This window comes from Camelus ferus, chromosome 29, assembly GCF_009834535.1.
Source record: "Camelus ferus isolate YT-003-E chromosome 29, BCGSAC_Cfer_1.0, whole genome shotgun sequence".
In the NCBI taxonomy this organism is placed as follows: Eukaryota; Metazoa; Chordata; class Mammalia; order Artiodactyla; family Camelidae; genus Camelus; species Camelus ferus.
The window spans coordinates 3,450,298-3,464,576 of NC_045724.1; the positions used below are offsets into that span (position 1 = coordinate 3,450,298).

At 37.8% G+C, this 14,279-nt stretch overlaps 1 protein-coding gene across 1 annotated transcript in view; it reads left to right on the plus strand.

Moving 5' to 3' along the window:
• Positions 1–225: 225 nt before the first annotated feature.
• CNGB3 (cyclic nucleotide gated channel subunit beta 3) overlaps positions 226–14,279 on the plus strand; it is a 110,005-nt gene continuing 95,951 nt past the window's right edge. The window contains exons 1-2 of the mRNA XM_032469998.1: positions 226–386; positions 3,982–4,063. Coding sequence (XP_032325889.1) covers positions 276–386; positions 3,982–4,063 — 193 coding nt within the window. The 5' untranslated portion in view covers positions 226–275. The remainder of the gene's footprint in view (positions 387–3,981; positions 4,064–14,279) is intronic.

Consider the following 14,279-nt stretch of genomic DNA (forward strand, 5'->3'; position numbering starts at 1 on the left):
CTTTTGTTTAATCCTCACCTATAAATTATTCACAGGGGCATTTCTGACTCTCCAAAGTTCATAAACAGAATTCAGATTGTCCAGGCAGAAGTAATTTGCTGCTTTTAAGCCAAAGCTCTGACCAGTCAGAGAGTTGCCTGGAGGAATTAACCAGAACAAAATCCTGATTAAACTGACTAATTGGCTTGTCTCCTAATGAAAAGCAAAGCAAAGTACATTTCTCTCGAGAGAGACACAGAGTTATAAAAATAGAAGTTTTCAGAACCACCTCAGAGATGCTGAAATCGCTGACAATAAAATTCAACAAGGTGAAGCCAAGTGAAGAGAATGATGAAAACAAACGAGGCCCTGGCACGCGCAGTGAGCCGCCGCGACCCACAACACAGGTAGGCTCCCTCCGTTCCTAAATCAGCCTTGATTCTCCTTGTTTCTTGTCTGGTGATGGGTTTTCATAAACACTGTGACATGTGGCTGCTCCACAGCTTTACCTCCTACCATCTGCTACCAACAGTTATGGACTGTTTCCCATTGGGGTTTATCCCCATCATTTTATATACACTGTACATAGTTGCATTATTGCTTAATAGATACTTAAAAGATTCTAATATGATTTGGAAAAGCTAAGTAAGACTGTTTTTTGCTGATTTTCACTTCTGCCATCATCCAAAATGAAATATTTTCTCAAGGATTAAACAGGTTATGTGATCTAGTTTTAACAGAGAACGTCAAATATCCTGGTCTTAGCAAACTACGTTGTAACAGTAATCTCTCTAGACCAGGAGTTCTCAGCGGGGGGCAGTTTGCACTTGGGACAACGGGCAATGTCTGAAGATACTTTGAGTTGTCACAGGTCAAGGACAGGGAAGCTACTGGCATCTAAAGGGTAAAGAATAGAGGTGCTGCTAAATGTCCTAGAATGTTCAGGTCAGCCCTTCACAACATACAATTATCCAGTTTAAAATTTCAGTTTTGTCAAAGTGGAGGAACCCTGCTCTAGGCAAATCTTTTGTTAGGTCCTAAGTCTGGTCCTCTATAAAATGAAGACAACACTTGTTATACAAACTAAAGACAGTGTAGATAAAGCATCTAGCAGGGACTTCCTAAGTGGCAATACTTATCATCATTAATAATTTGTGGGGTTTTTTAAACATTTAATAATTTGTGTTCTTATGACAGATTTAAGTCCAAGTGATAATTACACGATCAATATTTGCTTACAACTATTTATAGAACAATTTTCATGAATTACTCACTAGATTTAACCAAAAGCACTACATAAGGTTTCTAGAGCAACAATTATCTCCTCATCTAAAAGAGTTGAATGAAAGATATCAAATCTAAGCAAGAGTGTCCCTCAGGGGCTAGAATAGCATGCTCTGATGATTCAGATTTAAATTAGCCTGGAGTATAAAAAATATTGAGATTACTTAATTCTGGCCTTGGAAAATCTGCCTTCCTTTTCCGATCAATGTTGACTGTTTTTGCAGTGGAGAGGAGATGTGGGGAATGTGTTTAGCATGGCTTGATGAGAGTGCCCTCGACTTCTTCCTAATTCTTACGTCAAAATGAATAATCTGACACTTTAAAAGTTATTTACATGTTTTAAAACTTAAAGAATATCACCAGTGTTGAGCTGAGGGCTTCCCCTCAGCTAGCCTTGTTGGGTTTTTCTCTGGAAAAGTCAGTACAGTGATGTTTAACCCTTGCCAGTCATGACTATTTTCCCACGGAGCACATAAAAATAGCTAATACGTTGTTCTCTTGGAGAATGTAACAGCTAACAGGAGTTACTATGTGCCAGGCAAGGAGCTGTCCCTTTCCAAGCACTGCTGTACTGAATCCTCACAATAACCAGAGGTCCTGTTAAAAATTTGCTGCTTACACACAACTAGCAAATTGCAGAGCCTGGGTTGGATCCCTGGTCTAACTGACTTCAGCAACTGAGCGCTAAATCGCTAGGTGATGTCACTTCAAAACAGGAGGAATATTAGTTGAATCAGCTTTTCCAACTCTTTAGCCACAGGATAAAGGGATGTTAGATAGAAGGTAAAAAGAGCAGAAACTCCTTAAAGCGTTGTCTTCCTTTAGAAACATGAATACTGGAGAGGCACTCAGATTAGACATGGGTAGAGCAACTCTTGGCTATATCCCATGCCATTCTGACGCCGTAATTTATGGACATCAGTCAAGAAGTCTACTGGCATCACATATCTTGAAAGTCACATTTGGAGAATTATTTGCATCGATTTTTTCCAGTAACGTGAGTAAAGGAAAAATGGTTTTTCTCCAGTTTCAAATATGCTAAATACCAAAAATGACACAAAGTTAAAACTATTTTCCTCTACAGAATATAACCTTTTAAAATGACATTTAAACAACATGCTTTTGAAACACAAATAGATTATTTGAATCTTACAAGAAAATACGCAGGAATGAATAAATCAATTTATATTGCATTTTTAAGTATCATTTAAACAGTTAATTCTCAAACCAAAATATCAGAAATAATTCAGGTTTGTCAATAACCATTAAATCAAGAAGTACCAACTCAGACTAATCCAAACTCTCTCTCACACTCCAGGATAAGACACTATTCACATAAATCTGCATTTACATACACATAAAACTGTGACGGAAGTATCTGTGGATAACATCATAACATGACGCAAAAGTGCTTCACTGAAATCAGAAGGCTGTATCACTAGTTCTAATATATCCAGAGATCCATACTTTTCTAGCCACCTAATCAATTTCCTGTTCAACAACATAAGAATAATAATAGCTGCCTCATCTAACACATCTGGTTACTGTAAGGCTCCAATTAAATCATCTGATTAATTGGCTTTTCAGTTTAATATGTTCCTGACATACAGTATCTATAATTAATGCCAAACTCCCTATCCAGGCTTACAGGACTCTCAAGATCCTCCTCCCTTCCTTCTTCATTAGCCTTGTCTTCTCACATCTTTTCCCTTCCAAGCATGTCTGTTGTCTCCCCTTCACCTATGTACAGTCACAGCTTAGGCTTTTGCTAAATGTGCATCCTGTGTCTGGATTATTTTCCATGCCTTGTCCATCTAGAAGACAAAAACTTCATCTTGAGTTGTGAATTCAAGAGTCACTTCCTTTTTTTAAATATTTTCTGAAAAATTTTTAGGGGAAGAGGTAATTAGGTTTGTTTGTTTTTATATTTAACAGAGGCACAAGGGATTGAACCCAGGACCTTGTCCATGCTAAGCATGCACGCTATCACTGAATTATACCCTCCCCCGTCACTTCCTTCTCCTTCCCTTCAACTCCACCTTTATGCCCCACCTCTGTCCTCTACAGACATTTAATCATCACCTCTATAGCATTTCATGTCAGTTGCATTTTGTGTGTCTGTTCCCCGGACTAGACTGTGAGCAGCATGGAGGCCAGTCTTTCCATGTCCTAGACTCGTATCCTGTTTTACTCTGTCCCCGTAGGAAAGTCTTCAGGTATACACTGGCCACATCCACTGAGCTAAACCTACATTTCAAAGGGAAGCTTAGATGTTCAGACAGATGATGAGGTAGAGGTGAATGAAATCATGGAGAGAAAAAAGAAGAGAGCTATGAGTAAAGGCACTAAAGTCCTTTCCTCTCTCCATCATTTTAAGGTCTATCGTTAAAAACCTAGTCGGGGAGCAATGCTAGGGCTGCGGGAAGTGAGAACCAGAACTGGGAGGAACACGTGCCAGGGAGTCGCAGCAGCCACACTGACAAAAACAGAGAATGCCTCTCGCCAGAAAACTGTGCAGGTCGGGTTTGATTATTCAATAGTAGAGCCAAGAGCACTCATTCAAGTGCAAAGATTTTCATTTTTAGTACATTATACACAAATGATCAATTTTAATGATTGGCTTGATGAGTGACTCAAAACCTCTGTGTTATATTTTATGTTCAACTTCATTTTTATGTAAATTCACAGATACAATCTCTATATTTTTTTTCCTCAAAGGGAGAAAACAAAAATGAAAAGAAATCTCTCGAAACCGAGATGCCTCCAGTCTCATCTGAAGAGTCACACACCAAAATCCAAGGTCAGAACCCAAATCTGTAGGAAAAAACTAAAAAGTAGAATGTGTATTTCTCTGAAATGTATTGTCTAATGAAACACCTGTCTTTGACTAGGTAAGTCACCTAGGGTCACATTTGAGACTATTTGAATATCTGAATATTTCTTTATTCAATCACTTTTATTCAACAGATTTTTTTTATCACCTACCAATATGGGCCAAGTTTGTGTTAACATTAGCATATAATGAACAATGTAATTTCAGAGAAAGGTTATACAAACAATAAAAATAAACGTGGATTATATGTGTTTAAAGGTTTTCTGCCCACACCTCTCCTCTTCTCCCTTTAAACTCTCTCCATTAGAAAGCTCATCTACTCCCAAGGCTACCATACTAATTTCTACATCGATGATTCCAAATCCATAGCAAACCAATTTCTTTTTTAATAACCTGTCCAATATTTCCAAGTAATCTCTGGACAAATGTCCCTGTATGTTCTGCTGCCATCCCAAAGACAGCATGTCTAAAATTGAATTCCCTTATCATCCCCTTCACATAAGCTCCCTTCCCTGATTTATTTCTATTCCTAGTCCTGTCACTCTTTTTCAGGCTCCCAAGCTCAAAACCTAATTCATATTTTATTCCTCTATCTAGGTTGTCCTATAAAGGAAATTAGTCCTCAAATCTCCTTTCATAATGGCCCTCACACCCACTTCATTCCTTTCCAATCCCACCACCAATACGATCCTTATTAGTAACTCATGCCTACGCTGCTCCCGGGCTCTAAGTGATCTCTTGTGGTTAGGACTCTGTTTCACTCAGTCTCTCCCCTTTTCTTCCAGCCCTAACCGTTTAGCAGTTTACTTTCCATTAAGCAATTTCAATCTCACGTCTCTGCTAGTCTCTCCTAAAGAACCTTCAGCACCTCAATATTGACTGCAGGACAAAATCTAAATTACTCCACCTGACTTTATAGGATCTACTAAAATCTATCCCCAGCCCCTTTTTCTAGGTCTTCTATCCTGTTTCTCTCCAGTATGAACACCACACTGTCACCAAGAAAACACAAAAACGACAGAGGAATCCCTAGAACAGAGTATGCTGTTGTTAAAAAATGAAAATGAAATTATTGTTATCCGTGGATTGACCTGGAGATCATCACACAAAATGAAGGAATCCAGAAGGAGAGAAAAATGTCATGATATCACTAATATGTGGAATCTAAAAAAACAAAACAAAACAAAAAAAACCAAAGACACAAATGAACTTATTTACAAAACAGAAACAGACTCACAGACATAGAAAACAAACTCATGGTTATGAAGAGGGAAAGGAGGTAGGGAGGGACAAATTGGGAGCCCAGGATTTGTAGATACTAACCATTATATATAAAATAGAGAAACAGCAAGGTCCTACTGTAGAGCACAGGGAACTATATTCAATACCTTGTAATGGCCTATAATGAAAAAGAATATGAAAAAAATACATATATAGGTATAACTGAATCACTATGCTGTACATCAGAAATTAACACAGCATTGTAAATTGACTACACTTCAATTAAAAAAATATTATTGTTACAAAACTGGAGTAAATGTTTCTGATTTTCATCTACTAGACAAAAGTCTGTGTGATAATTTTTAATGACTTTCTATTTTTACTAGAACAAGTTTTTGAGCTGAGGCACAAATGAGCTTTCAGTACCCAAAATTTCTATCTCTAAGGAAGCAAAATAAGAAATACACGAAAATTAGAAGCAAGATTGTAAATAAAAAAGCAAATCACAAGAAAGACTGTAAGTAAACAAATTCCTCGAAAGACATATGCCCACAGTCAAAAGCTGAAGAAATGGTTCTACTGTCATTATACTTGCCTGCTCCTATTTAAGAGAAAAACAAAGGACTCACTTGAAGAAATAGCAGTTTAACAGAAAAATGTAGAATAATCTTGAATAACGGGAGGAAGATAATATGTTCCCAGTTAGGAGGAAAACATTACAAGGATAAAGATCTATTTTTGGTAATGGATTCTTATGTCTATTTTTTTTATGATCTCCTCCTTATCCATTTTCAACAATACATTAAAAAAAAGAAAAAAGAAAATCAAAGGGAGAAAATTCACTTTAGCTTTCTTGATTTTATTTATTTATTTACTTCTTCATTCTGAAGAACAGCTCTGTGTTTTTACTATTCTGATCAGAATGTAGAGAATACGTCCTTGTTCCTGGACAGATCAGCTGTTTTCTACACCATCCTTCTTTTGCATTTTCATCTTAGCCAAGAAGACACAGTATCTTCCAGAGAGTCAGCCGTTACTATCCAAAGGGATAGGGGGAGGGGAGTGAATGTTCTGCAATAAGGTTTTCAGCATAATGCAGCTTAATAGAACCTCCTAGCTGATTACTTAAGCTACGTCCTTCAATTGTTAAATTATCTGATTTAAAATATTTACTATGATGTGTCACTGAAAGAGGGAAGAATTTAATAATCATTAATGCTCCATTTCTGATAAAAGTTCCCATGTATAAAACTTACACAAATAGTCAGGCTAATAAACGGAGGATATAATAAAAAAAAAAAGGTGTGTTATTGACATGAACTGTGGTTAACAAATGGAAGTACTGAGGAAGAGAGAAACCTCGTACAGTAGAAATCAAATCTACATAAGCTGAGGGAAGAAAAAAACCCACAGAATTGTCTAGATAATTCAAACTATAATTCTGATTTACTCTGAGTTATTGTATGATAGTGATGGTTTTAAATCTACAGTTCTCACATACAAATACAACCTTAATGGCATGAAACCAAAGATCACGTCTTTGGAATTACAAGTTCATTCTTCTTCCCGTTATACTTTTTTCAAAGTGTATTTGTAAGCTTAATTTTTCATGGCTGGTAATAAAAAAAAAAACTCTTTCGTGGAAGCTCCATTTAACTGAGGAGCTATTTGAGTGGGAAGGGAAAAAAAATAGTTTCATTTAAATCTGCAGACTTAGCATGTCTTCAAAAACTTTACTACGAATAACAGTCACATTTAAGAGATTTTGTTTTGAAAAAGCAAAAGCAAAATTATTAGTGTTTAAAGATAGCCTCATATACGTGCTTGGTATTTTTGCGTCTTCACTTCAAAACACCCAGGTGCAATGTCATAATATCTGCAGATGTGGATTTCTGATTATAGAACTCTTATCTTCTGCAGAGCTTGCTTTAATTTATATCTGCCGAGGAAATGAAGAACGCAACACATTTTGGATTCAAATAAAGATAACTTACTAAAGTCCTCTTTTGATTACAATCATCTTTCTTAGGCTTCGCTTTCCTTACATTACATGAAATGCTTCTTTAAACCAATGTTTTGGTGCCAGCAGAGGATATCTAGATGACTTACCTAGTGATTTATGAGGTCGTAAAGTGACTCTATTTTTGCAGAAATGGATCGAAGTAGGTACGCACAGCTAGGATGGTGTGGCAGGCTGAATAATGCCCCCTCAAAGACATCTACACCCCCACCCCCGAAATCTATGAATAGGTTAACTTACTTATTAAAAAATTGCTAATGTTATTAAGTATCTGGAGATGGGAAGATTATTCTGGGTTAGGGGGCCTCAGTGTAGTCACAGGGTCATTATAAGTGGGAGGCAAGAGGTTCAAAAGCAGAAGAAGGAGATGAAATGATGTGGCTGCGTTGATGCAGTCTGAGGATGGGGAAGGGAACCATGAACCAATGAATGCAGGCAACCCCTATAGGCTGGAAAAGATCAGGAAACAGATTGTCTCCTAAAACCTCCAGAAGGAACACTTTCCTTCACGCTTATCTTAGACTTCTGATTTACAGAACTACAAATGAATGTATCTGTTTCGTTAAGCTATTAAATTTGTGATAATCTGCTACAGCAATAGAAAACTAACGTATATGGCTTTAAAATGCACCAGACTTTAAAAAGTCACAATAAAAATAATGAAATTAAGTTTTAGTCCAAGCAATCATGTAATTCACACTAAACGCAGTATTTCACACTACAAGGAGCATTGATTTTAGAGTTTGATGCCCCAGAATTCAAATTCTAACTCTGCTGCTTACTGGTTTTGTGTGACCTCAGTCTAGACGTTTAACATCTCTGCATCTCATCTCACTCACATACAAAATAAGGATAATATTGACATCACTAGGTTGTGGGGATGAATTTAATTACTACATGTAAAGCATTTAGCGTGGAGGTTGGTAAACTCCAGGGCTGATAGAGGTCAGAAAGCATAAATGAGGGTCCTGGACGCCCCGTCTGAAGAGCCCAGAGGCCACTGAGCCCTGGCCAATCGCTTCCGTGTGGGGTAAGAGTCAAGTGCTCCCGGACATCCCATCCTCAGTCTGGAGAGACTGCCAAGACAAATTTTAACGTGAGATTTCCCGGTTTTTAAATGTTGACTTCATATTGTTTAAATATTCCCTTTTTTAAATCACGGAAAGCAAAGCTGAATTCTTGTCAAATTTCGCCCATACTACCCTTCTGCGGCCTCTAACCAACCACGTGTAGGTAGTCCCTGTTGTTCAAACCTGTGAACAGTGATGGCCCGAGACAAGACGTTTTTGGTTATCCTTACTCTCCCCTTCCTCTTCGCTCATGACCTCCATCCCAGATTGTGTTGCCATCAGACTGCAAGGATGGGGTTCGCTCTGGACCTCCTGGGCCAAACAGCTCTCTACAGCCAAGATCCCAGGTTTCCAGGTCCAGGACAGTCCTGGGTCTGCAGAGGCAGCTCATCCCATCTATCCAAAATCTGACCTAGCCTGCTTCTCAGCCAGCAATTAGTTTGAACAGAAATCCAGAGAGCTAAAACCTGCTCTGGGGCTAAAACTGCTCCAAAAAATAAAGTCTATTAATTTTTAAAATATAGTCAGAAAAGAAAAAAAGGAAGGGGAAGCTTGTTTAAGCAGGAAGCCACTCTTTAGTCCTTGGCAGCAACAATCAGCTTAGACAATTTAATTTGTTTTGTATGGAATAAGAAAATAGCCAGACTGTCCACTGAAGTTTAATTTACAGGAATCAGCAAAGGCTTCCTTATGTAGCATCAACCATAGTTCGACAGGCAGGCATGAGAGGTACTACTGTGGCTAATTTCAGGAGTATGGTCCACTCTCTGTGACTGTGGGCCAGTCCATCAGCCAAAGGATAAGGTAGGAATACAGAAACTACAACCACAAAAAACAAATAAACAAATGAAACTTTTTAATCAAAATTACTCAAAGCATATTTCTTTGCTTCATCCAGAAAGGAATAGTCTTATATAAGATACAATGAGACTATATTTCAGTTTTAAAAATAATAATTATAATTTTTTAAAGTCATTGTAGGTAGGGATAAAATTTTTTCAAAAAGAACTCAATGAGAAATACTCTTTCAAAAATGTTATCTAATATGATGCAGTCAAATGCTCTACCACTGAGCTATACCCCCTAAAAATGACATCGAATGTGATGATGAACAAAAGGAATGAGAAATGAATAAGCCTGGCATGTGAAATTTCTGAAAACTTAGTCTAGGAAAAAGATAAATATAATTATGCTTCAGAGTTTGAAATGATGAAGAAAATTCCCAACCACACTGGTTTGGCAAAGGACAGAGACATAATCAAGGCACTTCCAGCATCAAGGGCTCATCGTAAGAAAACCTGCAGGTAACTGGACCTGAAAAGCCGTTCGGGGGACAGAGGCATCCCTGGGAGCTACTTACTTCCTCTGATTCTTGCTCACAGTCAACATGGCTTCATTTCTAGTGACTCCTACGCATATCTGCTCTGGACTCCTCTCACTCCCATCTACTAACTTCCAGGTCCAAATTCCAGAAAGAGCAGCCTGCCTGACTTAGATAACAACCACTGTTGCCGCTGGGCAGAGCCTTCATACCACCGCCATGGTCACCAGCCAGCTGTGGGCGGGCTGCCTCCCCCCGATCAGGCACCCAGTTGGGTGCACAACCAGTTACCATTTCTGCTTGTGATGCAGTAGAGATGGAGAAAGCATGTCAGCTAAAAGGAGAAGTTAGGGCTAGATCGCATACTCTTTTAAATATCAACTAGAAGACGAGACTGAAAGAATTCCCCAGTTTTAGGTGGGAGGGTATAGCTTAGTGGTAGAGCGCATCCTTAGCATGCATGAGGTCCTGGGTTCAATCCCTAGTACCTTCATTTAAAAAAAATTCCTCAGTTTCCACCTACTTTTTTAAACTAAAATCTTGAGACTCTAATGTGGATACAGTGAGTGTTTCGGCTATATATATATATATTTTTTGTAGTTTACGTAATAAAATATTTGCACAACTCAATTACATCAAATTCTGTTTTTCGGCTTCTTTCTGCTAAAGCTGAGCTGATTTGTAGGAAATTCCATCTTGCTTTCTTTCCTGATCCTTGCAACCTTTTTAAGGAAATAGAAGCTCCTGAATGTGCCACATACATCAATGCTGTGCAGACCTAAAAGAGTTACTATATCCCTTTTTGGGGGGGAAAAAAAGATAATTTTAATTTACCCCAGTCTGGCTAGTGGAACATTTTGTGTTTACATTGCATTTTCTTGGAGTCTTTATCTAATCCTCACAGAAATCCCCATGACAAAAGTGTTTCTCATTTTATGGATGAGGAAACTGTTACAGGAAAGCGACTTATCCCCAGTCACCCAGAGATTAGTGACGTAAGGATTAAAGCTCTCTCCTTGGTGCCCAACACCAGCAACCCACCACCACATTCCTTAAAACCTGCACCTAAAATGTGTTTTCTAGATGAATTAACTCCAACAAAAAAGTCCCTGAAACTAAGCATGACACGGAGAGAAGGCAGGATTTCCTTGATCCCGACACAGCACCAAAGCTACCTTAGATGGATCCGTTCTCTTTTTTGTTTGTTGTTGTTCATTTCTTTACCTGTGATGATATATCTTTAAGCAAAAAATCTGCCCAAATATAAAAATTCCTTCTTTTATATTTGGGACTTTTTAGCACGTTCAGGCTGACTAGAGGAACTCTAACCTCTGACCAGATTCAAGGACCCCATCCCGTCTCCCTTGCCACAGTCCCCGGGTCCCCTGTACACCTCCAGCAATGGGGCTTTCCCTGCCTCACAAAACTGTGTATTCTGCTGTTAGACAAGTTTAGTTGTTAGACCATTTGGGGTTTTGTTTGCTTGTTTTGTAAATTCCATTGATGGACCCTTCCTCTCTCTTCTGGAGTGAATATATAAAATAAATCTATTTTCTTTCCTATTTAAACAGCCCTTCAAAGAATTTGAAATAACTGCTAGGTCGCTAGTTAGTTTTTAATACGTTAGCCAAAGAACTTAAGTTCCTTAGCCATTCCTCCTGTAGGATGGTTTCCAGAACTCTCACCTATTCTGACTCCTTCTCCTCTGGATTTTTTGCCCCCTCTGGATTTTTATAGATTGCATGGATGCGTCTTAATATAAACCATTCCGTGTTTCTGTTCTGTGGCATTTTAAGGTGCTCTGTCAGATTCCATTTTATACGCATTGCTATAATGTTTGTCAAATTCCTCCGTGCCCTTTGACAGTCTGCAAAGATACAATGAAATTTCAAGTGGGATCAAAGATTAAAACTATTCTAAGAACATTATGTGTTCTAGCAACTACAAAATTAACCACAAGCTGAGTCAAAAAGACAATCTTTGGTGCCAGAAAATAGCCATTAATCATACACTTCTTAAAAGTGTGTTATTCATTATTTTAACTCCAAATGTTCATTCATTAAGATGGGAACAATAGTGCCACTTATGCATCTAATCAAAGGACTCAGACTCAGCCTTTATTAATTCATCTAACATCTAGAACTCAGGTACTGTTGGTGTCTAATTAAAGGAGGTTTGTTTTTGAGACAGAGCCCACAATATACGTGGTGTTTCAAGAGTTCGAAATTTAACTAAGTGATATTATCACCTGCATCAAACATCCCAACCAATGAAAGCATTTTCAGGCCCCCTTTTTATATTCTTCTGAAAAATGAGCCAGTTAAACCAACGCCTATTTAACGACCTTATCCCCAAATTAGGTTCTTTCTTTGAATCCCTCCTTTTCCAGCCATTGTTTAGTGCCACTGATAGCACGTGGAAGGTTAATGGCTTTCTGCATCAATTGTTTCCTCTCTTGGAGAGGGAAGCAGGTGCTTCACACCTGTGCAGGTCTCCACCACGCGCAGCTCCAGGGGAGTCAGACAGGCGGGAAGTGTATCACAGAGGCCCAGGGTGAGATGCTGCCAGGCTGGAGACAGAATCAGCCAGGTGCGTGCAGGGCAAACCCAGCGCTCATTCTTGTACATTCAATAAAAGCAACAGTATCAGAACACTTTGATGTCTGCCATGGGCACACATTCCAGGGCAGGATGGGGCCAAGTGTACTGATGAGATCTGGCAGTTGCTATGCAGTGCACAAAGAGCACAGCTGGCAGAAAGTTTTATTCTATCCACTGGGGCAGTGACAAAAAGGGGAATCCTGTTGTCCATGCGTGAAGCTGGGAAGCAGTACAACACGCAGTTCGCAAAACTTCACCCAGATGCCAAAGCAAGATTTGCCATGTATTTTAGTTTCCTCTTTCATGATGAGGATGATGCAAACAGTCGGACCATCTGTTCCCACAAACAAATAACACGCTGCATGGAGAAAAAGACACCCACACTGACTGTAGTTGATGGAGATCTTTTTGTTTTAAGTCTTCGTGGGTATTTTTTAAGTTGTTTTGCATTGAATCCAAGAATAGGAAATAACTGGTTTCTCATCTTCATCAACAAGCTATAATTGAGCATTTCTTTTATAATTAAAATGCTTATCCACAAAGCAAATTTGGCTATAATTAATTTCTAAATAGCCTAGATTTGTCATAATAGAGGCAGCACCATTTTCAAAGGGCTTGGTGATGCCTAGAGGAGACCTGGTGAGATGGGATAAATCTACTTAGAGTTAGTTTAATCCAAGTGTTATCAGGATAAACAAAAATTCCTTATTAGAATGGAAGAAAAGAACTATTGCAGAACAGTTGGTCTGTAGTTGGTACTAGCAGAAAGGTAACACCGTACTGTCATATGTATGCTGTGACTTGAATGAGTGATGAAAGTCGTATGAAACAGCTTAATTCCTGAGCCTCTGTAAGAAAGACTCACGAAAAGCCTCTTAAAGAAAATTCTGATTTACAGATTCTGCTTGTTTTACATTCAGGAGGGGTTTTTTTTAATCTGAATTCTTTTACTCATTTTTCATGCTCTATTTCAATCCTAATATTCTTTTGGGGACACGTGTTCCTAGAAAATGTAAGTCCACCAAATAGTTCATAGTCCCTTTTTTTTTTTTTTTTTTTTTTTTTGGTCCAGACTCCGATGAGGAGCTCATGTTAACCCTAGATCCTCTCCATGTAAAAATACATAAACAACATACAGTTTTAAGAGTTCCAATCCATGAATGTACTGGCATCCATGGCCAGAATTTAAGAATTGTGTTTTAAAATATTTTACAGTGATTGCCCCCAATATTGGCAGATATAGGAAAAATACTTGGCTGTCACTTTCTTAGGCACGATGTCAGAAATCTGAAAAATGACTGAAGGCCAATATTTTGGGAAAATATGACTGGACTCAAATACGTAGGGAAATTAGATCCTTCTCTCTTATTTCTATCAAAAGCCTCTTAGTAAAAAATGATGTAAAGGAAAGTGTGTGTTTCCTATCTTTCAGCCAAAATTACTATAATTCCAAAATAAAGGTAGATGAAGATATATATAATGAACAAAATCATCTTGAGAAATCCAGGGGTTTAAACTTTCTTATTCGTAAAATTTTTAAAACTGGAAGTAGTGACTCAACTTTATAAGTCCCTTTACTCTTGAAATAGGCTCCCAAAAAGTTTAGTTCATTGAAAAATTTTAGATGGATCATAAGAATTTTCATACTAAAGGATTTGTACAGTGAAAACCTTTGTAAAGTAAGTGATCATTCTCTGATTTATCATTTTTGCAATCTGGATTTTCAATACTGGTTTGGCTTAAGTTTTTTAAAATTATAATATACTACAATAAAATAAGAATTATGATTTGGGCTTTGGTTTCAATTTTCTAAGCACAGTACATTCAATTAAAAATAAATTAGAAACTGTGGATGATGAATTAAATTGTATTTATTCTATTCCTTTGCTCTCTCTATATTTTCTTTTTATATTAAACAATTTACTTTCATTAAAATCTTCTCTAAAATCCA